The following is a 26,935-nucleotide window of genomic DNA, read 5'->3' on the forward strand; positions in this document are numbered from 1 at the left end:
GGGTTCCTACCACGACCAACTTTACTTCGGACCTGCCCAGCCAGCGGCGCTCTATGGGAGCGCTTGCGCCGAGTCTCGTTTCTCGTAAGGCCGCTAGGGGCGCTTTTACGCACTGTTGCGGCGAGCGGCGGCTACGCTGGCAGTGCTTGCTCGAGCGCTAGTGGCAGCCGTCTGGCGCGGGAATTCGTGTTTAATCACACTTCAGTTATATTATTTCGGTAACTCCTAATGAATAAGTATCAGTTTTACGGTGACCATTCCTGAATGAATGTTTTTTTTTTTTTTTTCTGATTCAGCGTGTTAAGGCGGGGCGGGGCTTTCCCGTTGTGAGATGCGTTACGGTGCACGCGACGCATTTAGGAAATGAAGTGATGCCGAAAAGAAATAACATTATCTCACGCACTGACAATGGAACTGGCTAGTTAACCAAAGTGTACAGGTTCATACTCACAGGGGAAGGTTATTCCCGAATTTTATGTACATTGGGTAGTTCATAGCATAAACCAAACTTATGTCATAAAAGCTTCCCAGGAACTCTTTTGTTATAGTAAATACAACAAAACTGAAGCTTTCTGTTGAAATTCCTCATGAAACTCTTTTGTTATAGTAAATACAACAAAACTGAAGCTTTCTGTTGAAATTCCTCATGAAGTGCAGCGGTTTTTCCTTGCTATGGGGATGCGGAGGAGTTTTCTGTGCTCGGAAAACAAAATGCAAAAATTCAAGCACCGAAGATGCTAGTTACGGTCTTACACGCACTAATTAGCGACGATGATTTGGCCCCTTCTTTGCGAATAAATTGATTTGATTGATTGATTGATTGATTGATTGATTGATGGATTGATTGATTGATTGTGGGGTTTAACGCGCCGACGCAACGCAGGCGATGAGGCGCGCCGTATTGGAGGGCTCCAGATTAATTTTGAGCACCTGGGGATCTTTAACGTGCGCCGAAATCTCGTACACACGGGCGTTTTTGCTTTTCGCCTCCATCAGAAAAGCGGCCGCCGCGGCCGGGAATCGAACCCGCGACATTGTGCTGAGCAGCGCAACGCTTGGCGAATAAATTGGAAATTCTTTATTGCGAGTGCATGCGAAGTGCTACAATCACCTGCTACACTACTAACTCAACAACGATGTAATTTTAAGCCTATTTACAGGCTCATTTTATTTACATACACAATGCCACACTGTAGTCAGGTTTTCAGAACATTAATAAACGCTAGTATTGCACAATCCTTTTCACTTTGGCATTTTTTTTAAATGTTCATTTTCGTTCACAACCATTCACATCACTTGAACAATGGAGCACAGTAGTCACACTTTCAGCACTATTCTGGAGTCTGGTTTTTCCGCAATCATTTTCCCTTTGCCACTCTTGGCCGTTTACTCCGCAACAAAATTTGTGAAAAAGGTCGACTGAACATCTCCAGCCCGAGCTCAACCACTGCACTCGTATGACTATCCTTTGAGCCGCCGTGGCTGAAAAGCTTGTTTTCCAGTGCAGCTGGTAGTATCGTCCTCACAAACAGTGCCATCGGTGTTTTTGTAGGATATCGCAAGTTTTGCGATTGCTTGGGCCGCTCTTTTTCCAGTGCACAGACGAATTCCAGGAACTGAAGCCTCGGATAAAATGGCCCACCCCGTCCAAATTGAGGATCACCGCAGTGGCAAGTCGAGATGAGCAAGGCGCCTTAAGCCGCTCCACGCAGAGTGAGCACTGCATGTGTTCCTCGACGGTTTTGTTATACGAAAGCCCGCAATGAGGCCCAGTGTCCTGGGCTTGATGCTTGGAATAGGATAACCTAAAAACGCACCAATAAATTCTATGGGAACATGAGAGGTACGTTCAGTTGTAAAGACAGCGCACCCTTGCTCGTTGCTATTTAACACAAATCGACCATATTAAAATACGATCTATGCGCGGCAAGCATGCTAGCTTTAATTTGTCGTGATCGGTTGAGCGATAAAGCGCATAATCACAAAAATCAAACACAATTGTGAAGGGAAAAAATAAAAATAAAACGAAGGCTGTTCTCATCTTTTCATGAGATTGTCTTTATCCTTTTGTCTCATACTTCGGTGACGGGGAACTCGTGAAAGGAAACATTTCTCACCTACCTTCTTCAGATCTACAATAAGGTACGAAACAGTATTCCATCGTGCTCCTTCAAACGAAAAACTCGCTTCAGAGGACTGAATAAGCTGTATTTTTCATGTCTGAAACTTCGTACTTTACATACAGCAGACGCAACTTACGCTCCACGCCGCGTCTGCAATAGCGCGTTCTGAATGGCTGCGCCCACGCGTGTGGCGGCTGCGGCGGCGAGGAACGACAGTGCGTAAGTAGCGCCACTCCACTAGCAGCGGCGAAAATTATCCCTGCGACGGCGGTGCTGGGGCTGCGCTCGCTGGGAAGTATAGTTGGTCGTGCTTCATTCACACCCGGTTCAAAGTGAATTTCCTCTTGAATATCCCCCTTGGAAGAGTTCACAGGCACTCATCGTCCTGTCAGGGGTTCCCGAACATCACGGCGAGTTCCGGTAATTGAACTACGTTTCTTCACGATGATTGCAGAAGACATGTCACGAGGTTTGGTGAGCTTCTGAAAGGCACGTTTCCTACACCCAACTGATATTCCACCATGTCAACACACATCGTCTCTCCCTCCCTGCTTGCAGAGCACATCTCTCGAAGCTTGCACCTTGGCCGATACTGGTCGCTGGTTTCATCTAATACTGTCCTCACGTGATCACTTTTAATAAAACTATGCTATGTAGCAGGTTGGAACTCGAAGCACTGATTGCAAATATAAACTGCCGATCACAAGAAAACTGAAATTAGGAGCACCGTATGTAAAATTCTTGAATTATGATCAGGCTCTTTCCCCTTCGTGCTTTGCAGTGGGACCGAGGACTAAGCACTTTATGTATTTATATCCGTATCCCTATCAGAAACCGCCACGTTTACGTCCATATCCATCACTAAGCTCAGTGTCATTTCGTAATTATCACATCCAGAGATGTTCAGGGGATGATTCCCAAGAAGTTCGATAATCCACTACCCCAACCATAAGCAAACACCTGTGATTTTGACACCCGTATAATTTTTTTAGCTAGGTAACTTGTCATCTTCAAGTGAAAAGACGAAAAAATAAGTCTGTTAACGTATTACGCCATTCCGGAAAAACTAATCATCGCTTGAAAAAATGTGGGTAACAGTTTCTACTACTGGGAGGCTGTCCACCTAACTGCGCGGCAACCGCTCACAACAGGATCTGCACTTGGTTCCAAAAGGGTGGTAGGTGGTCCCGAAGGGTTGTAGTTGGTCCCACGTGGGCGGCAGCTCATCAAATCTGGGCGCAACTGTCCCAACTACATGGTATCTGGTTCCACCTGGGCAGCTAGTGGTCCCAACCCAGCAGTGCCTGGTTCCGAGTGGGCAACCGTTTAAGGTAGGACGCCTTTAGCACGTGAACATCATTTGGTTCACCGACTTCTCTGCAGTTGACGCCTATGATGGAATGTTCGATAAATGAATACAACTGCGTTTCTTTGCAATTTCTACACATGACATGTTAAAACATTTGCTGTTTCCGTCAATGCAAAGCACTACACACAACATGAAAGGATCACTCCCCACAACTGTGCAGACTTCCAACGCAGCCTGTATAAACATTGCCTAACGTGTCGCGCACTTTTCAATGGGATGGGTAGGGACGCTTAGTTCAGGCACTTATCCGCTATGCGGCGCGCTCCGGCGGACATCTAGCCTTACGTCACTGCTCGCGAGTCGCAAGCGAGTCGGGAATGCCGCACCCACTTCTACGACGTGTGTCTGTCAGCTTGCCTGTTGTGTTTCAAGAGTCATTTCGCTCACATCTTATCCGCGACGCGGCGCTAGTTCTGGGCGCACTGGGGATCTCGGGCAACGTCTCGCTTCCTTCATACTTGCTGCATTTTTACAAAGATAACTGACCGAGGCGGAACTGAAAAAATGTAAGAACATAATTGTTGGAGTAGCCAAATAACGCATAAAAAAACGATATTTTCGGATGGTACAGCCTGTGGGAATTACGGAGGCCCGCCATCTTCCCTACCTCTCTCGGCTCGCCGCGGAGGCGAGAGGGAAGGTCCCTCTCTCCCCCTGCGCGCGCATTTCCTTGTGGCGGGATGATGACGGCGGGGGCCGCTCCCGAACCCCTCACGTGAAAGGTTTTGCCCGGAAGTTCCGGGCGGCCTGGTCCGGGGCGGTACACGTGGGGTGGTCCTCTTTGGATACGAGCCATCATCGGGAGCGGCCATAAGTACGTCTTTCTCCTTTTTGGTCTTCCGTTGTCCGCCCTCGCGCCTGTTTCTCCTGTCTTGGCTAAGGTGGTGTTGGCGGTGGAGAGCGACGCGCCCCGACATCCCTTATTGCAGTGCAATAAACGTCGGAGTGGGCGAATTCTGTGTCCCCTGTGTTCCTTGCTGTTCGCTGCCGTTCGCCAAGTTGGCGATCCGAGGTGGTGTTCAGCGGAGCTAGCCTTCCGGCCCAATCTCGAGGATCGAGCTAGGCCACGCTAAGAACCCTGGTCCCCACATTTTTTAGCGGCCGAACATGGGACTCGTCTTCAAGGTAATTCGAGGTTCGCTAGCTCCGAGGAACATGGCACATGATTATGAGATGGAGAATTTGATGCTGTTGGCCGACCTTTGTGATCATGCCCGGGAGGTCCCGCGATGCTCTGCATCAACAGCGCCCACCGCAGCCGCAGGAGCGGCTCGGGTCCCCCTTTTCCACGGCCTCTACGCAACCGCGAGTGCGGCTTGCGCGGCGACGAGAATTTCGGAAAGTTCCGAATTTCGCGAGCGCTCTACGTCAGGTGACGCCGCGCGTTCAACCCCCATGCGCCGGGCCTACGCGGATGCTGCGGCTTGCGCGGCAACGAGAATTTCGGAAAGTTTCGAATTCCGTGAGCGCTTTACGTCAGGTGACGCCGCGCGTTCAACCCCCATGCGCCGGGCCTACGCGGATGCTGCAGCCCCATACGGCGCGCCTCTCGTGCAAGTGATCACGCAGGCGCCCGTAAGCGGATGTGGATGCAGCTTCCATCGCGAGCGCTCTCGCAAGCGCCATGCAGCAAGTGTTGCAAGCAGGCGACGCGCTTACCCGCTCCCGTGGGAAACCCGCTCCCGTGGGAAACGACCCCGTGAGACGCCTGGGCCACCTTGAGCGGAACCAGCGCTACTAGGGAGTTTTAGTATAGCGTTTTAGCTGTAGCGTTAACGTTTTGCGGGCCGCAATCGCGAACGGATAGCGCCTCGTTATGCTACGGTTAGCGTGCCCGCTAACGCTATGGGCGCGCTAAAGTGGTGCTTTCCGCTATACTAAAACTCCCTACTCTCCGCCAACGCTCGGAAGCGCATCTAGGCACTGTCATCGCGGCGCTTCTGCGCCAATTGCCGACGCTTCGTTCTGGCTCCCGGCCGCTGTCGCTCTTGCTGTTTGAGCCGCTTGTATCACATCGCGACGGAACGTAAGCTGGCTTGCTTATCGGGCATTGCTCGAACCGTCCGGACTGCGAGACCATTTCCGGACTGTTGACTGTGCTCCCGTGTGACACCCAAGCCTGTCCTGTCTATAACGTCTCAGCGTCTACTGTCCTGTGCTTGTCCTTAGTCCTCTTAAATATAGTCTTCGGCGTGATAACCAGTGGTCGACTCTGCTTGCATGGTCCTTGGTCCATTCATAACAAACATATCTTCAAATACACACACGCATGCACATGTTAGAGAACACCTGTCGGTGGAAAGCCTGAACAGCTGTGAAAATCAGCAAAAAAAAAAAAAAAACGCTAAAAAGTCTGAAGGTGGCCATTCATCCAAACCTGTAACACAATAACACAATCTGGGACAAACAGTGTAGTTCAATGAAAGGGTGCAAATTAAAATGCACAAGATTTAATTTTTTAACCAATATAGCACGATTAAAATTTTCTTCAATAAACATCCCCCGTCTATTTAACTATCCTTTTTTGCGTACCATTAGATAAAGCGCATAAATACATCATGTGCTACAGTAAACGATAAAGCACATGGAAACGAAAGCAAATAATGCAAAATACATTTTATTGGTTTATGAAATGGCGTTACATTCCGAAAAAAAAAAGCAAGAAATCTTATTAAGTCCTGGCAAAAGCTGTCCAGCTGCCTCAAAGTGTGTCTGAAGCATGTTGCTTGACGGCGCATCTTTTTATTCCTGGAAGTAAATAAGAAAAGCTCAGCAAACAAAATAAGCCCAAAAAATGGCTACCAATGTTTGGAAAGACATTGCAACGACAATAACGTAAGAACTAGCTCAACAAAGCCTGCCGATTTAAAAATTTGGGCAGAGTCTGACTGATTTATACAATCTGACAGGACTGGCGAGAATGTTCAAATAATTGCGTACGAAAAAGCACCTATGTGTTATTGGACACCTTCACCAAATATGTTTCAATTGTTCGACACCAAAAAATCGCATGGTCGATTACCGCGTGTGGCCAGACATTGAAACTACATTACAGTGAAACATCACAGTCCTGGATATCAAATTGTGTTAGCCCAATTTTAAAGGGACCCTTCAGCACTTCCCATCGACTACTCGGAATGTATTTTGACGCAAAGTCTATTGTCCCAGCAATCTCCTCCCACAAGACGGATGAAAATCCGTTCACTATCACCGAAACTACACGCAATGAGAAATTGCACATAATTGTTCCCTCTCGACTCAACCGTGGACAACGTGATGATAGCTGCACGCTCTCTCCCGGAGAGGGGGGCGGCTTGTGGCGTTCTCTTTGGCGGCCTTTGATATATCACAGGCCGGGAAGTTTTCTCCTTTTCTCCGCAACGTGGAGGGGTCTATTTCCGGTCTGGTGCCACAAAAAAGCAGGCATGGCTGCCTGCTCGCAAGTGCGCGCTCAGGCTGGTAGGGTGTTTTTGAAGCAATAAACTGTTGTTGAGTGGTCTCGTTGAAAGGGGAGTATTGAGTTCGTCACTCAAACTCTGTGCGCACTCAAAACACGAAAGAAACGTCAAAACTGTGCGTACAGGTTCAGGCATAGAAGAGGTTGGTACACAGCGCCAACGATGGCGGGTCGTCACAGGAACCGTGAGAAATAAGCCGCGAAGCTGACCAGCGACAGCCAATAGGACAGCCATGGCCTCAATGACATTGTGTAAGCCATGCCAGGGGTGCATAATAAGGAGAATTGAAGAGAGCTCGTTTGGTTTTTCCACGTCTTTTGCAGCAATTTGTGCGCTCACCGCTTCACGTGCCTGTGTTTGGCTCAGGTATTCCTGGCAGTGCAATGCACAGGTTTGCTTGCACTGCTCAAAGAGTGTTGCAGGGTCCCTTTAAACAATTTAGTCAGGATGTAGGCCAAACTATTTCAGTCTTCATACAAGGTGTAGTTTGTATTTCGTGTTAATTTTTTTTTTCAAAAAACCCTAAAGGCCCTCTAGGAAGGGTATTATATAGGATAAGCAGACTACATTGGTGTCACAAAAAGGTTTAGAAATACAAATCTGACACAAGAAAAACAAAAAGGACAAAAATAAATTACATGGCATCAGTGTAAGCAAAAAGGAAAAACACAAAATTACAATAATGACAGTTATCCGTAGACTACTGTATTTGCACGATTCTAAGGCGCACCTTTTTTTCACTTAAGAAAGCGATCGCAGCTTTGAAACCTCCCTAATTTGTTTGTCTGAGAGAGGCGGAGCAAGTGAACAGGAGCCCTCCTACCCTCTGAAGCTGAACAATTTCTGCGTTTTTAGAGGACACAGAAATGGTTTTTAAAAGTGCGATTTTGAATCGGTGCACTCCGCGAGGTATCCGCTAGAAATCCGCTATGTATGAAATTGGCCCATCAGAAAATCCACTAACCGCTAGACTAATTTTTTCACCCTCAGAATAAAATGAAATCCGCCAGATTTAGCGGGAAATCCGCTAAATTGGCATCACTGATAACGGCTTGTGGCCCCCCTACAACGGGTAATTGTTGCTAATTGTTGCAAAAATCTGCGAAATAACTCCAGCATAGTATTACGGCTTAGGTGCTGCATAAGTGTAACAATTGTCAGTGGAACAAGCAGCCGAGGCTTGTGTTCCCTGGAATCGGGAACGTTTCCCGAAGTGTAAAATGTCTGCACATGTTAACGTTTTCGCTGGAGAACTCTTGCACGGAAGTGCAAAAAATTTTGCCGAATCCAAGTATCCAGCGTCACCAAACTGGAATTTTGCCTAATTGGTTACAATTGCCACACTGAGCGGCTGGCACCCCCGCTGAGGGGCAATTTCACCACCAACATGCATGGTGGGGTCTTTAACGTGCACTACAGGCACCGAGTACACGAGCGCGCATGCATTGACCCAGTGACGGGCGAATTTCGCCCTTGCCGCAGCCGGGTGGCCGGTTCCCGATTTCGGGCTCAGCAGCTGCGCGCGCCATGCAGCCGCTGAGCCGCTGCGGTTCGGGGGGGGCGTCCCCTGGGAGAGGGGGCTAGCATCTGTGGCGGGCAGCCGTTTCAGGCGGCGACTCCCACAACCAGATGCAAATCCCCCTGTTCTCCAGCTGGCAATTCAGGGCCGCACACCATGGGCAGGGTTCTTGCCGCTGCCAGGTGGTGGAGCGAAATGCGCGCCCCTCCTTGCTGTGACCCTGCAGGCAGCGAGCCCGCCTGCCACAGGGACGTCCCCGTTAGAGCATTGTTAGAGCAGATGAGGTTGTAATGAAGGTACACACGATAGTACAGCTATTAAACAGTGTTACACGAGCATAGACACTGCAAGCCAAGTCTATAACTGGGCTCTCGTGCCTTAACCAGGTTACTGTTTCCTAACCGGGCTCCTGTACCATATCTGGGCTCCTTGCCCAAACAAGACTTCTCGCCCTAACCAGGCTCCTTGCCTAAACCAGGCTCCTTGCCCTAATTAGGCTCCTTGCCTAAACCAGGCTCCTTGCCTTAATTGGGCTCCTTGCCCTAACCAGGCTCCCGTGCCCTAAACAGCTAGCTTCCCGTGCCGCCAGCTGAACTATGAGCCTCCTCCAACGAGCTGATCTCAGAGAGGGTTGTCCCTCAGTGACGTTAAGTTCCCCCTCACCTTGAGCGAGGCCTTAAGGCAGCGCTTGGCCGACTCGATGGTGTTGCTGATGAGCATGGCGACCGTCATCGGCCCGACCCCCTCCGGCACGGGGGTGATGTACGAGGCGACCTTCTTCACCTCGTCAAAGTCCACGTCGCCCACCAGCCGGGTGCCCGAACTCCTCGTCGCATCTGGATGACGAGCGATTTGAAACGCTCGCACAATTACGCACACCCCAAAAGTGGCCACGTTTGAACAGCCTAATGCAGTACTGTTGAGGGCTAGCACAGTTCTCAAATGGAATGCGTCAAGCTCCCCGACCTTGTGTCCAGTACAACAACCTGCTTGGTCGTGTTGGTTTTTACTTGGAATTGAAGAAAGGAGACAGGAGTGTGGTGAAGGACAGACAGGACACAGTGTTACAGTGGGTTGAAGACATGGAACAGGAGTGCTACGCACACCCTATCTGCCTATCTGTTTCTTAATCTAGACTTTCTTTTTCTAAGTTTTCTTTCTAAGTTTTCTTTTTAAACTTTCCAGTTTAATTAAATCATTAGTTGCTTTGTCTCAATTCATGTTTGAAAAAATCATTTCTAAACAAGTTAAGATAGAAGAAAAATCTTATGACATATACAGTAATACAACAAAAGTGTGGAGCAAGTCAAAGGAACAAAAATCAGAAAGAAGATCTTGACAGGGTCAGCAGTGGACATAGACAAGGACACTCAAGAAAGAAAAGACAGGACAGGACAAAGCGGATTTTCTTCCTTGAGTGTTCCTGTCTATGTTCGTTGTTAGCCCCTTCAAGATGCCTCGCCAATTAGCTGACCAACCCATCCTCGCGAGTAGAAAGAAGAGCTGCAGTGTTAGCAACTCTGTGCCTATTCAAAATCCCATCCGAGATGCACCTTCAGTTACTGCTTGACTTCCTCGACATCACAACAATACAATGCAAGTACTCTCAGGACACAGCTACAAGGCTTTCCCTATAGCAAAGGAGGTGGATTTTTTATGCGTTACATGCATTTGGGGCCCACCATACCTGGAATAGCGTTGATGCCGCAGTCAATGACGACGGCTCCTGGTTTCACCCAGTCAGCCTTGACCATGCGTGGACGGCCGATGGCCACCACCAGGATGTCTGCTTCCCGGCACTGCGCACAATACGATCACATTAAGGGAGAAAGAATTCCCCAGGGTACTTAAGTCTGCTTATGTGCCTCGAAAGTGATAGCCTGGTGATTCTTACCAAATACTGCTTTACTGCTACTTTGTAATACGGTATCTTTCTTCTCTTCCCCATCCTTTGGTGCACATCACAACAGGCAGACTGGTGACACTCACAGTCGGCGCTCTCCGTGGCGGGTCTACTCACGTTACGCCGTCACCACTGAACACATGCCAACTCTTGTTCCGGCACTGGTAACGTGCCGATTAAGATCAGTGGTTAGCACTACAATCGTACTCGTTTCCTACTCAGGAGACCTGGGTTCGATTACCTTTCAAAACTCCAATGTATCCAATTTTCTTTTCAAACGAATTGATTTACATTATTAAAATTATTCCACACAAGCACTTTGGCAGAAATTTCAACACTTTTGTAAGTTTGCTTTAGAGCTGTGGCCACTTTGTGTACCAGAAAACACTAGTTAGCAAAATGGGGCACTTAAATTAATGCTTCTTCGCTCACAACAAACATCAGGCCCTGCTCACCATAGCCGGCAGGTCCTTGGTCTTGGAGTGGCAAGTAGTCACCGTGGCGTGGTTCCACAGCAGCAGCGCCGACATTGGTGAGCCCACAATCTTGCTCCGGCCAAGAACAACAGCTCGGGCGCCGGCAATCGGGACGCCTGCGTCCCACGTTCCGCACGTTACAGAGTTGCACAAGTTTTCCGCCCGGGGTTCAACAGCGAACCTAGCCTGGCAGCTACCAGTTCCTACAAGTTTTGCACCATGCAAACAGCTGCCAGCGGCTTCAGTAACATATTTGAGTGAACGGCAAGCAACTGATGCAGCAGCAAACTTTCAAAAGCCAAAAGTTCCATTCATTGATTTCCATTTTCTACTTACTGAGCAAAAATAAACTGTTTATGCGCGCTCCTTTCATGCAATAAATGACTTTTCTCTGACTTGCACCGACGAGCAGCATCATACTGCTTGAAGAAGCAATGACCCAGTTATCACACTTTATTCTTTTTCGAACTCCAAAATTTCGTGTAGGCTTGGCTGCAGTGAAAAACATCTCTGCATGTACGCACGTCATAGACAAATGAATGAACAAATGAATGAAGCCCTTTGTCCCACTTCAAACACAGCTCATGGTGGCCCAGTAGGTAAGTGTGAGAAGTGTAGTAGTCAGCACAGGTGTCTCAACCTCTTGCTTACGGTGCTTGAATGCCCATTCTTAATTATGACCCTTTTATCCAAGTCGGATTCCATGGTGCTCCCCAAAATTCCCTCCAAACAAACCTTTCATTTTGCTTAGGAAGTCATTGCAGTTAAGTGACACACATTTAACGAGTTCCCACTGTAGCTGGAAATCTCTAGGTGTGTGCTATTCAAATTGTTGGCCACATATGGCAGGCACTGCATAAACTGCAAGAAAAAGTTTTTTGCAAATTGTGCAGCCCTGCTAATATCCCACTCCCTGCCCCTCACCCAAGGGGTGTGTTCGTTTGTGTCTCGCAACCCCCAGTACTCCTTTCAGGAACGTTCAAACATTTTATCGGAATGACATGGAGAACCCCATCACTTTTAGAAACTACAGCCGCTGAGGAAAATTTGTAGAAGAAAAAATTGGCCGCGCATCTGCTCCTTTCATTGCAAATGTCGACGGAAGACAATTGTCGACTGGCGCCCCGCCGAGTAAATGCCTCCCATCTCTTTCCCGCTCACCTCTCATGGTGTTCGTCTCCCGTCTCGTTCCTCCCAAGATAACACGCTAAAGGTTTGCTCAACTCAATTTAAATTTGCCGCATTCCACTGCTCCAAGTCGGGTACCGCGATGCCAGCGCTGCTGTACGGCGGAGACACGTGTGAATCGAGGCACCCCACCACAGTGTTTATAGAACCACGCTGCCCTACTCAACGAACGTTCCAAGCGGAACGTGGAACCTATCTAGTGGAACTTTTCGTTGCTGTTGCCATTAGATTATTTCAAATGCCGCCAGGTAGCGCGGGCAACAGCAGGCGATGGTTTTCTGCTGTTGATATAGTATTTTATTTGCCACCGCAAAAACCAAGCATCTGTGAATTGTTTGAATTGTTTTTATAAAGGAACACTGCAAATATCACTCGTTTATTGTTTTTCTGTCTGATACACTCGTTTAATATTTTTCTGTGATATTTGCGTAATGTCTTGTCATTGTTTAACAATGTTGACAAGTATGAACTCTGACACTGGACTTAGACGTTTTGATTTGGTTGATTGATTGATTGTAGGGTTTAACGCGCCGACGCAACGCAGGCGATGAGGCGCGCCGTAGTGGAGGGCTCCGGATTAATTTTGACCACCTGGGGATCTTTATCGTGCGCCGAAATCTCGCACACACAGGCGTTTTTGCTTTTCGCCTCCATCAGAAAAGCGGCCGCCGCGGCCGGGAAACACGTTTTGATTTGGCTGTGGGTATATAAGGCTATTGCACAGCTTCGGTTTCACTTTGGCCAGGTGGCTGAATCAAGTCACAGACAGACAGACATGCAGACAGACCGAAATTTCAGCATTTAAGTAGCCCAAGACAGGCTGCACCCCCCTGTGCTCCTTTCAGAAGCATTCAAACATTTTATCGGAATGACATGGAGAACCCCACTACTTTTAGAAGCTGCAGCCACTAAGGAATACTTGTAGACGAAAAAAATAAATAAAAAGAAATGGGAGAACAAGGACAAAGTGGCGTGTGGGCAATCCTGACCTGAGCGCTTGATGAGCTCCAGGCACCCTCGTGGAGTGCACGGGACGAAGAAGCCTTCCAGCTCCCCGTGAGCCAGACGACCCGCATTCTGGTCGTGGATCCTGCAGTGCCAGAGTTTGTCCTTCTGTTTCGTCTTTCATTTGCAACAGGAAAGCTTTCAAGATGAGGTCTTTTTCAAAAACAGTGGCTCTCAACCCTCTCTCTGGACACGTAAAGGTGGCGGGGAACATAATGAAGGAGGAGGAGGTGTTGAGACATATCATAACACACTAACGCACATCGCCTCATGAAAGCCTTTTGCACATATGGCATGTAGGAAGCAAATCGAGCGTCAAGTGCAAAAGCAAATGCAACGGTACATACTACGTGGAAACGTGAGAAAGACATGGTCAGGCTACATTACAGTGGAACGCCGCTGATACACCCCCCGGACTTACGACAACCCACTTCTTACGACAGATCACCATGGTCCCAGCAAACTCCCGATAAAAACAATGCATTAAAAACCCCGGTGATATGGCGCCCGAGTGCACGCGGTCCGCTTCATATGGCGGACCATGGCACGCATAAACGGGCGCCTTTCACATATTTTACACCGCTTCGCCGCCTCGTCCTGACCTTCTTTATTCTTAACCCCCGTTTGGCACTGCCTGATCTACAAAAGTCCGCAGGCGGGTCAGACCACTTAGTAAAAAGATGCAAGCACGCAGGCGGGTACTTGTAAACTGGAGTTAACCTGCGATGGCCCCACGCGGCAGCAGTATGCCAACGCACCAACCGCGAGAAGCCGAAGTTCAGGTAGCAGGTGGATAGTGAATTTGAAGCTCCCGTTGATCCGCCGACAAACGCGGAAACACATACAACACAGCCCCACGGCGACGACCGGACAGCTGCTTTCCCCGCCTGCTCGATCGAAGTTTCTTCATTTCACAACGCTCTTTTTCCCTGTATCTCTGCTCTCTGCATATCAAAGCCATGCTGTCACTCCGCTCTTTTCTTTGCTAGAAATCCCCGGTTCACGCGCATCCGCTGCAAGAGTGGAGCACCACACAGAGGAGTGTTTTGTGGAGTGGAGGGAGGGAGACACGTACCCGTTGGCACCGCCATTTTGGGACCCTCGCTGGCTGCCGCAGCAAGTCACTGTAGAAAACCGCGCTACGGTTTACCCGCGAAGGTTGAATGATCTTGTCTATTTCGCGTTGCTGGGTCTTGTGGGAAACGAAAATAGCTATGCGTTGAGCAATACCCGATAACGATGGAACGGGCCTTTCAAAGAATGTCTCCACCATGTACGGCAATGCCGTTTTTTGTTCACCTCCGCCTTGTACTTTCGTTCATTTCGCTTGGCCTTGGCAGTTTCACACTCGCCTTTTTCTCTCTCAATTTGCTCGACCCCGTCGGCCTTATCTCGCGTAGCACGCGGCGCTTGGCTTGCGGTATAACTGGACGTCATAAAGGGGAGGGGGGCACAACAGAGGCGTTGCTTTTCTCACTTGGGATTTCAGCTAAAGGTTCGCACATAATGTGAGAACATGCTAAATATAGCAGTTTAAATAAGTTCTTGGCTCAGCTGTCACGTGAGGCCGTCTACCAGGCCGGCATTTACCCGCATCCCGGTCGTACAACACCCCAGTCATACGACGCTTTCTCGCGGTCCCTTGAAAGTTGTCTTATAGGGGTTCCACTGTACAACAAAGTAGTATCAGGGCAGCAAGTTAGTTTGTTTTATCTGATATTCATTGTAACAGTAGAGGTAAAAATCGACCCAACCGAATCAGCAACCTGGCTCGTGCAAAAATCCTAGATACAGAAACGCATTATTTGTACTTGTAGTCTTTGAACCCACTATAAACAAGGTAACCCTTACCTGCCTCTTTGTGGCATTTCAAACTAAATGGACTGGAACACGAGAATGTGAAATTACAACAGAATAAACTTTGTTTGACAAAACAGGCCTGTGTTCTTATCTCCGGCCAGTCAAACATGCTGGACGACCAAAATTTCTGCAACTTTTTCAAACGATTAAAAAAACACAAAGGGTTCTGTTATCTTTCAGTTTCCTTATTTTGTTTTTTAGCTTTCGAGTTTTGAGCCCCGCGCCAACCAAATATTTCTGCGTTACAGCTGATATTGCGCGTGAATCTCGTGGTTTCCGTTTCATTATAAGAACAATAAGTGTCAGTGAAATAAAGCGTAACAAACCAAAGTTCGCATTTACTTCACCATAGCCGATAATTTGCTATATCAGTGTCCATTATAACGGGGTGTAATTGTACATGCTTCGTGGGGAAACCAAATGGAACACATTGGGATGTATGGGATGGTGGGTTGAGGGCTGCGTGGATTTTCAAAATGCCCTCGGAGACCCCTTGGGGCCTTCAGACTCCACCCACCCCTCCCCAGTCGGCAAACCACAACTCGAGTGACCCACGAACAAAATCAACAAATAAATAAATAAATAAATAAATGGCAGTGCAGTAAATGCAGTCCAAAATAAAATCACTAAAACAATGCACCTGTGTTGTGCATCAAAGCTCCACACCACTGAAAAACAATCTTTCAGCAAGCTTCACTTGACAAGAGGAGGCCTCACGTGGAAGAGCTCTACTTGGCCGCTTTGCTTGTCATGCAGACATATATACAAGCATACCACATCCTAATAGTACTCAAGCAGAGATTTGTTGGGGAAGGGCTCCGTGTTGTGAGCACGGGAAGGTTGCTTCTGCAGCCAAGAATGACGAGAGAGAGAGCGTGGTCACCCACCCGTCCACATCCTTGTCGGGAGAGACGGCGTTCGTGATGCGGTTGGAGTCGATGTTGGTGTCGCAGTCCAGGGGAAGCTGAACGATGATGCCGTGGATGTTGGGGTCGTTGTTGAGCGCCTGCACCTCCTTCACCAACTGCGCAGTGCGGGAAGGCCAGGCTAAGCAGAACGCAAAAGCTCACGAGCCTTCACGGGAACAGATTAAGCGCCAGGCACAACAACTGGACGAAGGAAAACTGACAGGAAAGAGGCACGCTAACAACTGAGCTTAGGTCGGGGCGCAGCTTCAACGACCAGTTGTGGGAGCATGCGGCGACGTTGAAAACGGGAACAGGAAGCAATCCGGCGCTTCAGTGTAAGATGGAATGCAAGCCAAGGGGCTGCATGCCAGCGTTCGATAGGACCCCTGAACGCTACATTCATACTGCAAAAAAAGAATGGGAAATATTCGAGGCCTACGTCATGAGAAAGGCGGGGGACCGATGTGTCAGAAAACCTTCAGTTGATCCTCTTTCAAGCGAGGTGGATTATCTGGATGATTAGTAAGGAGGGTGCTGCAGCTGTAATCGCTTTCACAGGTGGTGCAAACTAGTATTACGTGGTGTTTTTCGTGCCTTTATAATCGCTTTTGGAGCAAATAAAGCTCAGTTGTTAGTGCACCTCTTTCCTGTCAGTTTTCCTTCCTCCAGTTGTGCCTGGCGCTTAATCTGTTGCCACGATGATGAAGTACCAACTAGCTCGCATCGACACATTAATTCAGTCATGAACCTAGTCATTTGTACTCTATAAGGCTGTGATTGTGATCACCAGGGCTAGTGGTCAAGTCAGCCATCGAAGCCCCTTGCATTTTTGAAAAACGAGATTCTTCCCAGAATGTTTAACACTATTTCGAACCACCTTTTTTTGGTTACCCCAAATGGTGGAAAGACCGATAAAAATTAAAAACAATCCCTCCAAGAGTATACTTGGAGGTGCAAACAGTATACTTATTCCATCTTGCAAACGTGCCCATTGTAGGTGCTTGTCTCGTTCAATGAAGTGGGTTTGTACAATAGAACTAGTACACGCTTATATACGCAAGCATCAGCATGCATCAAGCCATGACTCAACAAGACCTATATAGACCAAAAGTGCCGAACGATGTGTTCTAATGAGAAAAAAAAAAAGGGTAAGGGGGGGGTCATGCCTAGGTTGCATCTAGCCTATGAAGCATAGTGTAGCGGGATGCTCTAGACTAATTTTAACCACCTAGGGACCTTTCTCGTGCGTTGGAATGTCATTTCCATTTTTCACAAAACAGTCTGCTCTTGATATTGATTGGGAGAACGAGACTATAGCAGTACACCTACCAGGCTTGTTTTGTGTAAGCGAACTGAGCAGACTGCCTCTCAGAGCTTGGTGGTTCTGGTTCTCTAAGAGACACTCTCTGGCAGCGTATGTAGAAACGCCCAACTTCAGCGTCTTTTTTTTATGAGTCTGGCAACAATGGTTGCCCCAAGCTTGCTCAATAAGCAGCAGACCTATCACAATCCCCATTTCCAGGTTCAGAAAGTCCCTATTTTAAGTATTTTCCCCCACCGGTTTTTGAAGAATTCCCCGCAAATTTCCCTGCATTCCCTTTTTGCTGTTGATAGTTGTTAACATAGATTTCTGTTCCATTTTGGAGATTAGCCAGCGCACTCCTAGATGTGTACTTCATGTAGCCTCAGTAGCATTTGACTATGCATCTTTCGTTTTGTGCCAACCAGCGTGCTTACTTCGCATGCTAAAGCTCTAAGCTACAACTGCTGGTATTGAAAATAACAAGACATTGTTGAGTAATTCAGGTAATTTAAGCTCAGCGCCGGGACTGCTGCCGCCTTCTCTTGTTGGCAGCACGCAAACAAGGGCGCACCCAAAATACTTTTTTTGTATATTGCGCAGGAATACATGAGAGCAGGCACAGCCCTCCAGCCGTCGCCGCTTCACGCTTTACTAGCGCTTTCTCCTGGATTATTCTTTACTCTATGCTTCCTCCTATTTTCTGAACTGAATTGGAAGCGGCCTTGTATGCTTGTGGCTCGCGGGAGCATGAATTCCACGAAGTGTTAAGGGAACTTTTTTAAAGAAAACAAAGAAATAAACGATGCGAGGTCCGATTTACTGGCAATATGTTTACTTTTTACGCCATAACTCCTAAAATTCCCCGATTTCGTTGAAGATTCCCTTTTTCCCTTTTGGCCGAAATAACAGCCAAAAATTCCCTGAAAAAGGGAAAATTCACCGCACGGAACATCACCACTTCACACTGTAGTGGTGTTGCTCTTATCGCGTCTTCCAAAGTCATTATTTTAAGTGAACCGGTGGGTGACACCATGCCCCCCGGCTTACTTGGCAAGACCTGGCATCAACATTCCACTCAAACTGCCATGTGCTTTTGCCGTAAAGACGTTGGTATTTTCCTTCCATCCTTCCTGTGCTGAAGTGGGAGGCATGCTGCACTGATAACACAGCAGATACAGATTTAGCAGCATCTGCGTAAGGTTTGGAACAAACTGGAATTCCAGAAACAGAACTACCTCCAAGCCTATTTTCCCATCTTAAAACTGGATTCCTGAAGACGGAAGGCAAACCCAGGTAATTTCCCCATGAGATGTTAACTGCGTCCTCAATATGTTCTTTTGGTTTTATTAAATTCCAGGCAATCCACGATTCTAAACTCTAGAGTCAACCACCTACCTCCTCTTCCGTAATGGTCCGTGGGAACTTGACATGTTGGGATTCAGCGCCGACCTCTTCGGCTGCCCGGCGCTTCATACGAATGTACACATTGGAGTCCTCTCGCCCTCCAACCTGCACACAACAAGTTCTTCATCTTACAACAAAGGCACCTAGTCTTTGTACCACTGGATTGCACATAGCATTCTCTTTCTTTCCAAGCAGGCAACAACGATGCAGGTAATGGTACGACTGAAATAGGCTGGCAAGAATATTCACTAAAACGACAAACTGAGAGTGAGGAGGCCCTACCTGGACAATGGTCAGCATCGGCCGGAACTCGGGGTGCTTGGCCTTGATGGCCTTGACCTCTACGGCGAGCTTCTCTCGAATCTCCCTAGGTTGGGGAAAAATGGAGCTATTAAGTTGCTGATAAAGGCACTAAGTGATGCCAGCAAATCAAGAAAAGTGACAAAAACTCGGAGACAATCGGGCTATTTAGTTTCGATTCATTTCTTGAACAGTGCAAAAAGACGAGACAAAGAGAAGTGAACAAAAAGGAGTCGCTGGTATCATTTACACACTGTCCAGAAAGACAACTTCACAATCAAAGAACGCTGTCAATGGGGTGCTTATCCACATGTCAATGTTTGCACACCTTGTCTCATGCAGTAGAAAAACAGCAGAAGCTTCTGCCATCCACAAACAATTGAACAAGTGGCTAAGCACCCCATCGATAGCACTCCTAGATTGTGAAGTTTCCTTTTTGGACAATGTGTGAATGATACCAGCAGCAGTACGTTTCCTTTGAATGTACCATTCTCGTGTTTTAAACAAATTTCACTTTCATTTCAGACTTTACTTGTACTAGTGTCAACTCTTTGCACTGTTCAAACTAAGAAAACTACATGCCCTTTTGCAAGCAGTTCTCAAAATGCGAAAACAAGGGTACGAGCATCGCACCAGCAAACATTTTCTGTTCAGCTGCTAGGGTTAATGTGCCCATGTGAGGAAGTATGTTACTAGCTTATATAGCAATTACTAGCTTAACTAGCTTACAAAGTAACCAGACGCTCATCATTAGGGGCATCCTATGGAATGAAGTACAGCAGCCTCTTGCCAAAAAAAAAGTCGCTTAAACAGCATCGCCACTTAAAGGGGCATGGAGATGAAATACAACCCCATTTTCTCTAGAAAAACTAGCCTTTCGTACATCACTCAATTCCACTTTGGCCCCCAAAATAGTTTTCACCGAGGAAAAAAATAATAAATATTCCGATATTTCTAAACGTTGTGCTACACAACATGAGCAGTGGCGCAACAGGGGAAATATTAAGAGTTGTCAGTGGGTTTTCACATTAGCATTCGAGCAACACAATCAAATGGAACTAGAGGCACCATTACAAGTGCGCAGTCATGTTTCTTACTTTCTATCCCATTCCTGAACTTTGGATTAAATTGGTATCATTGTAATTGTGACAATGCAGTCTTTCGAATGACCCAAATTTGTATTTTATTTTCATGGCGCCTTTAATTGTCGTTAGTTTGCACTGAATACAGGACCTCGCAGCAGATAAAACTATCAGTAATAAACTTCTGCTTCAACTCAAGTGTCAAATCAACTTTGGAACTGTTCAGCCTGTTCGAAAATGTTTTGAGGCGTAAAATGAAGGAACAGTGGGTTTTATCATTAAAATACAAAAATTAAAAGACTCAACTCCACAAGGATTGCATGCAGACGAACAGGCCGTAACGCAAGCATCAAAATTCTGCTTCAAGCAATTTTTTTTGTTAAACAAGTTGCGGTTGAAGAGTTAATATTTTTCTGCCAGGAGACAATATACCATGTGCTTATGTCAATTAAACGGAGACAAACATGTACGACATAACTAGAATGGGATTTTTTTCGTTGCTTGTAAAAGAGGTCACGAAATAAAATGCAAGTGGTGTTCACGCAGAAACTTTGCTTCCTAATACGTGCAGCTAGTTGTGTTTGCAATTAAAAAGAAAACTCGAACCATTCTTTTAACTGGGTTCTTTTTTCCTCGTGGTTATTTAATCAGATACGAACACTCCCAGTTTCTTTTAAATCTCGTATCTGCGAGCGTGAAGTATTCATTTCGATCCAAAGACTTAAGTCTGGACCTATGCAGCAACCGTAAGGAAAAAATTCCCCCTTTCCTCATTTGAGCAGCACAGTGAGTGGAGTACCCTTGCTTATCTCCTTTCTCAGATGTTTACCACTCGCTCTTGTTTTTATCTGCCCCTTAAGTCGGTTATCCTAGACTGCATTTTGCAAGGGACCACAAGTACGCATGCATTTACACAGACGCACGTCTAAACACACCATCCACTGCGGCTGCAAAAGCAATGCCATGTGCAGTGAGCGTTGAACACCTGTTCTGTGACCACAACAGGTCTCTGAAAACAGAGGAAATTTTTGCAAGTCACCGACCGGCTATCGTCCGCAGACCACGCCACCCGGCCATTGAGATAGGAACATGCTCAACGATTTTTCTTCTTTTTTATCTCATTTCTAGGGGGTTTATCATCGGCCGCGAAGACAGCGCGTCTAGACGACCTGCGCAAGGTCACACACGCTGTCCCCTTGATATAGCTAGGAGGCTTGGCCAACGACGTGGATTTGCGATGGAAGAACCCACGCTTGTAAGCTGGCTGTAAATTATATACGTGCGGAGAACTATCAATTAGAGAAACAAAGATGGTAACGTGTTATAACGTAGAGTGTCACAATAAACGGTGCCGCCGGTCCAATCGGTAACTGGTTAAGAAGTGAAAACAAATTGAAGGTAAATTAGGACACCTTTTAAGCTTTTTCACAAAGCACGTAAATGAGATTTCACCAGTGAACTGTAATTACTCCTAATTGAGTTGATAACGTGGAGTGTGACAATAACCGGTGCGACCGGTCCAAGGATAAGTGAAAAGAAAGCGAAGTTAAATTAGGACGCCTTTTAAGTGTTTTCACAAACAACTTGACTGTGCTTTTATCAGTGAACTCCTAATTTCCCGATTTAACGAGTCAGCGGAAACAACGGAAACAGAAGAAAGGCGAATTTCCCAGTGCAAGCGAACAACCAACTTCTAGGTCACACTGCACGTACCATATCAGGGCAACCGCCTCAGATAACGAAACCCAAATAACGAGCGAATAAAAGATGCATAGTTTGGCAAAAACTTCGCCGTGCAACAAATGGTAGTTAGCCGAGCAGCATTTCAATTTTGGCGCTGCCGCGAGTGCAACCTCGCGCCCAAACTTACTTGGCAACTTGCCGGCCGCTGAGCACCACCGCTTCACCTGGAGCCGAAGACATGCTTGTCCCGTTTCTGTCACGCCCAACTGAAAACAGCGACCCGACTCAGTGCGTACACGTTGTACTGTCCGTCCGATCGGCGTCCGGGGGACAAAAGTGGGCTGCGGCGTCACGGAGCCTATCAACTTTTCCTCGTCCGCTGGCTGTCGTGATAAGACACGTGATAACCCCGGAGGGAAGGGAAACCGGAGAAGACCGTCGAGAGCGTCGGAAGCTAGCTGGTCAGGCAAGCCTGCGCGCGAATAAAGTAACTCGCCCAAACGAGGTCGCGCCGGGGAAAAAATGCCGGGGGGTGCCAACCGGTTCCCCGCCCATTAACCAATTCCACTGTTGTCATTTGGGCGCATTCCACGCTGTTGGGCGTCGGTGTGTTTCTCGGAAAGCTCGGAAGTAAATCGTAACGTTTCGAAGAGATACATTTACATGCGGAGAGGCGTCGAACGGCTAAACGCTACGCTGTCCAGCGGCCATGCCACCATGCTGCCATTGCAACCGGTGGTTTCCCTTCTCTGTCATGGCGTCCACCTGTTGAGCTTCACCCACTCACAAGCGCTGTTGCTCCAGGGGTAAATGCGATGTCGGTTTCGGTTTCATATTTGGTTGGTGGTGTGCGACGCGGCTTCACTAGCTTCACGGTACCCTTTGTGATTTTTCTATCGACCATAAAAAAATTAATTAAATCTTAGCCGCAACTCACAACAGTGCGGATAGTTGACACCGTCGCAAGGATGCAAGGAATCCTGCCTGATGGCTAAGAGAGGGAGATCGTTAAAGACGTCGTCCCTTCAAAACACCATCTCGGGTCAATCTCGGGGATGAATGAATGAATACATTTATTATAGAAAGCATAGCACTCTGGCCTGTTGGTAAAATAGGGGAAGGGGTTCAGGGTAGATAAAGGTCAAGTTCCATTGACGAGGTGAGCCTCTTTCACGAAGGTTCACAGTTCAAGCACCACGTCGTTGGCGTTATTCTTTGGGCATATCCAATCCTGCATAGATGTGACGCCAGGGGGCTTATGTCTTGTTCGGATTCCTTCCAGGACCCTACATGGCCACAGCAAGTGACTGATTGTCAGCAGATCTTGGTGGCACAGGGAGCACAGAAGGGCTGGTCTGGTGGATCTTGTGCGTTCTTGTGCCAGCGATTAAAATAGAGTCGTCTCTCTCTCTCTCTCTCTCTCTCTCTCTCTCTCTCTCAAAGAAACACTTCCTACTGCCCCTTCGCAATGCTCCCATCTCCAGATTACAAGGTTAGCAGCTACAGCTACAGGGTTGTTATAACACATGAGTAAACGCATCCAGAAAACATAGACATAGACATTTGCGCTGAGAGTAATGTTTTCGTGTTTGCTTTGCTGCTGTCGACGATGTAGATGCTTCAAACTCCACATCAGTACGCTCCGCACAGCCGCGCAAAGCGGCAGGCCTGGCTCGTTGGTAACTGTTGCGCCGCTGGGTGGGGTTGCTACGTTTGCTCTTTGGATATGTAACGCTGTGTGGGTGTTTACTAATGGGCTTAATATTTCGACATGTTTGAGGCGGAGCGCACTGTAACATGTGTGTCCTGTTCCAGTGCGCTGTGCCTCAAGACTGTGTGAGTATTGGGACTCGCGCTAAACTGGAAATTCAAGGGGTCAGCTATGGCCAATACCTGCGAGGTATGGTTATATCAACGTTCGTTTCTTTCATTTCCCTCTGTCTCTCATAATTTGCATTAAAGCAATTGGCGTCGTACGAAACACCTAAAAAAAAAACTCAGGTCCACCGAGAGTGCCATGGAAAGAAGGATGATATGAGTGGGAATAGCGAGCGTCTTCGAGTATTGAGCAGACTCACGCGGAAGACATCATTGCTCAAAATAAGGGAGAGAAGGGGACTTCGGTAGGAAGAACTGAGGACAGCTGGACCACCCAGCTTAGAGTGGCCACCGAAAGGCGGGACAAAAAGTATAGGGGAAGACAATTGTTGGAGGGATGAAATTAGATAATTTCGGGGCGAAGAAAGGGTTCGGACATCACAGAATAGGAGAGGCCGGAAATCTATAAAAGAGACAGGCCTTCGTCTATACAGTGGACATTATGGTTATGATGGTGATTGATGACTGTTCCAGGAACAAAACGATTGTGCAAGATAAGCACATGAAGCGAGGCGTAGAGTCCGTTGGAGTCGAAAGGTCACACTTTCGCGACTCTGGGTACCCTTAAAGGAGTACTGACACGAAATTTCAAAGCTGAGATAACTATGTAGAACGCTTCCTTTTTATCAGGAGATATCTCCCAGCAAGTTTCAACAGCAACCGTTCAGCGAAACATATTTAAAATCCATTTTAATCTTCGCCTGCACGAGAAAGTTCAGAGCGGACCGACATGACATCATCAGCTACTTGCCCCAAACTGCCGACGTCGGGGCTCCCGTGACGAAGCCGACGCGCTGGCTGTGGTTGGCGCGCTCTGCTCGGGCGTGTGTACACGTCATGGTTTTCGGACTGACGTCATGCTGCCCGGGCCTGTGGGGACGGCGAAGACCTCGGCCGGTCTGGGCGCGCGCGCGCGCTCGCCCAGACCTTCTGTCATGGCGGCTGCTCGGCGTTCGTTCTGTCGAAACCGAAACTGACACGAATAAACGACGCCGTAAATGAATGTTTACGCTGCGCTCGGCCGTCTAATCTGTCATTCTATGATTAGTGGGCTTGTAAGCACGCATAGCAGCGAAAAGAAAACATAACACCAAAATTTCGTGTCAGTACTCGTTTAAACCTCTCTGAGGTCTCAATGTTTGCGTAGAGAATTCCGCGCAAATAGTTAAAGGCGAATGGAACTGCTGGATTGCTGCCTACACCAGCATGTGGCGGGTTGGTTGCCGGCCGCGGCCCAATATTCCCCTTTGCCTCATCCCCCCTCCCTCCTAAGCCTACCTTGTTCTTGTTTAAGCGGATGGGAGCAAACTATGTTTACTCTATATAAAGACACCATTTCGCCAAATATACACATCAGTAGAGACCGGAACTTTAGGCAAAATGCCTATTTCTTCCTTGAGTCCGTATCAAGCCTATTTAACATATAAGCATGAACTAAGGGAATAGGAGCATTTTAAGCAATAGTTTATTGTGCCTATAATGCCTATTTTGACTATATGGGCCTATATGGGCTTTTCAGCCCCTAAAAATGCCTTTTTTGTGTTATATGGGCTTTTTTGGTTTTTCGAGTCGCTGGTCTGCACGGACTGTTCTCGCTTCAGGAACCCGCAACAAAGTGTTTTTCGCGCCCCGCTCGCAAATAAAATCTGCGAGCCGTGCCAAACAAGCCCAGAAACGCAAACCGTGCACAAGCCACCGCCACTTAGACCTCGTCACATCGGCCGAGCTGCCGGAGGTATAGGCAGCGAACCGCAGCCAACCTTACCCCTACGTCACCCTTGTCCACACGAGCTGTTTTGTTTATGTCCTTCTGACGCGCTGTGTCCGCGGACCAACGGCGAGAACTTGTTCCCATGTGCCCAACCCATTGCTAACGCAATAAAAACCACGGCACCGATGAATCTGTGGGATTCAATGGGGCTGTGAAGAGATGAGCAGGTCCTTCTGCTCTCTCATCGAATAAATACCTGCAGTAAAGGAGTACTGACACCAAATTTTGACGCCTAAAAAATGATATAATTGGCTTCATTAGTTTGTACAGATTCCTCACAGAAATTTTTGCAGCGATCCGAGGCCGGAATCACATCTAAAATCGATTTTGATTGTGCCGCCCGCGAGCTTCCACAAATCGGCAGCACTAGTGAAATCGCTTTCGGCGTGACGAAACATCGGCCAGCGTGTCTGGCCGGCTCAAGGTGACGTAATATAGTCGTTTTCAGAACCGGAAACGATATCCTGCGCTGCTGTTGTCGGTGGTATTCGTTTGGGCAGGAGTCGTACGGGTGTAGCTGTGTGAGCAATGCTTGCAAACTTTGCGCACTTTGCGTGTTCGACGTCTTTGCTCTTCAGTTCGTGGCCGGCGCATGGTGTTCCCTTGCACTGGTGCCGAAAAATGCGCGGTGCTGGCACCGCGCGGTGCGCGATGTCGACGCGCACAGCAGCGACGCGGGTTGCTGAGCTCGCCCAAGTTGTGCTATGACAAGCTCGCGGACTGAGAAGTACTGCTCGTGGAAGCCTGTCCAAGCGAATCGACGACGACGCCAAGATGCATTATTTTCCACGCGAAGACATGCAGCGCTAAACGTGGACTGAGTTCATGCGCGGCGGCGGCCGCAAGAACTGTTGCCCAAGCCAGCGGGCTCGGCGTTGCTCGGGTCACCTTGGGTGTTGGGAACTTCAGGCTTAGTATCGCAGGTATCTGTACAACTGCGAATGACCATCCCTTACACAACTTTCCACCACACTATCATCCCCTTTTTCGCATACTGAGCTTTGTTTTGGCGATAATTGCCGTTTCAGCGATCGGTACCAAGACATCTGCCGTGGTCTGTTTTGATTCTAGCGCGCAGGTGGCGCCATCTTTCGGCCGCTCGCCGCACCGCGGTGCCGGCAGTGCTGGGTCGGAGCGCCGAACCTCCGCTTCCGGTCAGCGCAGGCTTACCATCGCGGCAAATATCTGAACGCCGCTTTTAAATTCAGCGCTGATAACAACCCCTAGCACAATTTTTCACCACACTAACACCTACTTTCTCGCATGTGGAGCTTCTTTCTCGCGATCAGATTTATTATAAGAGTGGCGACAAGCTGTTGCTATCATGGTTTGTGCCTGTTCGAGCCACAGTGATATTAAAAAACGGACGACGGCGAAGACATCGCCGGCCTAATCGCCTGGCCAAATAAAGTCGCTCTGTCTGTCGGGTGGCAGCGACTCATGCGAGTCTGACGATTCAGACGACATGTCGACTGCTCGGGCGAGTGCGGACCATGTGCAATCGTACCAGACGATGCGGCGAACGTCCCTGACGTCACGGGTGAGACCGTGACGTCAGACTGGCCCGCTTGCCGGCTGGCCTTCGAACGGCCATTTTCCCGCGCGGCGACCGAATTTGGAACTGGTTGCCATAAACGTGCTATAATAAATAATTATTTGTTGGCGGCTGACGGCTTTCGGTTCGATTTTCGTAATTACTGGGCCA

At 48.0% G+C, this 26,935-nt stretch overlaps 1 protein-coding gene across 1 annotated transcript; it reads right to left on the reverse strand.

The window, feature by feature from the left end:
• Window positions 1-6,104: 6,104 nt before the first annotated feature.
• Window positions 6,105-21,850, reverse strand: LOC144142734 (C-1-tetrahydrofolate synthase, cytoplasmic-like). The gene is made up of 9 exons (XM_077674412.1): window positions 21,769-21,850; window positions 18,799-18,883; window positions 18,508-18,621; window positions 15,789-15,925; window positions 13,026-13,126; window positions 10,828-10,964; window positions 10,157-10,268; window positions 9,133-9,305; window positions 6,105-6,240 (listed from the first exon to the last, which is right to left on the reverse strand). The coding sequence occupies exons 1-9, from the start codon at window positions 21,819-21,821 to the stop codon at window positions 6,235-6,237; spliced, it is 918 nt and encodes a 305-aa protein (XP_077530538.1). The 5' UTR covers window positions 21,822-21,850; the 3' UTR covers window positions 6,105-6,234.
• Between the last annotated feature and the right edge of the window lie 5,085 nt (window positions 21,851-26,935).

Source organism: Haemaphysalis longicornis, unplaced genomic scaffold (genome assembly GCF_048455015.1).
Source record: "Haemaphysalis longicornis isolate Haplotype H1 unplaced genomic scaffold, Haemaphysalis longicornis Haplotype H1 scaffold_6, whole genome shotgun sequence".
Classification (NCBI taxonomy): Eukaryota; Metazoa; Arthropoda; class Arachnida; order Ixodida; family Ixodidae; genus Haemaphysalis; species Haemaphysalis longicornis.

Coding starts and splice junctions, on each gene's coding strand:
- LOC144142734 (XM_077674412.1), bottom strand. CDS start 21,821: ATGTCTTCGGCTCCAGGTGAAGCGGTGGTGCTCAGCGGCCGGCAAGTT. Junction 18,884..21,768: donor AGCGGCCGGCAAGTTGCCAA/GTAAGTTTGGGC, acceptor TCCCCAACCTAG/GGAGATTCGAGAGAAGCTCG. Junction 10,965..13,025: donor GGAGCTCATCAAGCGCTCAG/GTCAGGATTGCC, acceptor CGTGGGACGCAG/GCGTCCCGATTGCCGGCGCC.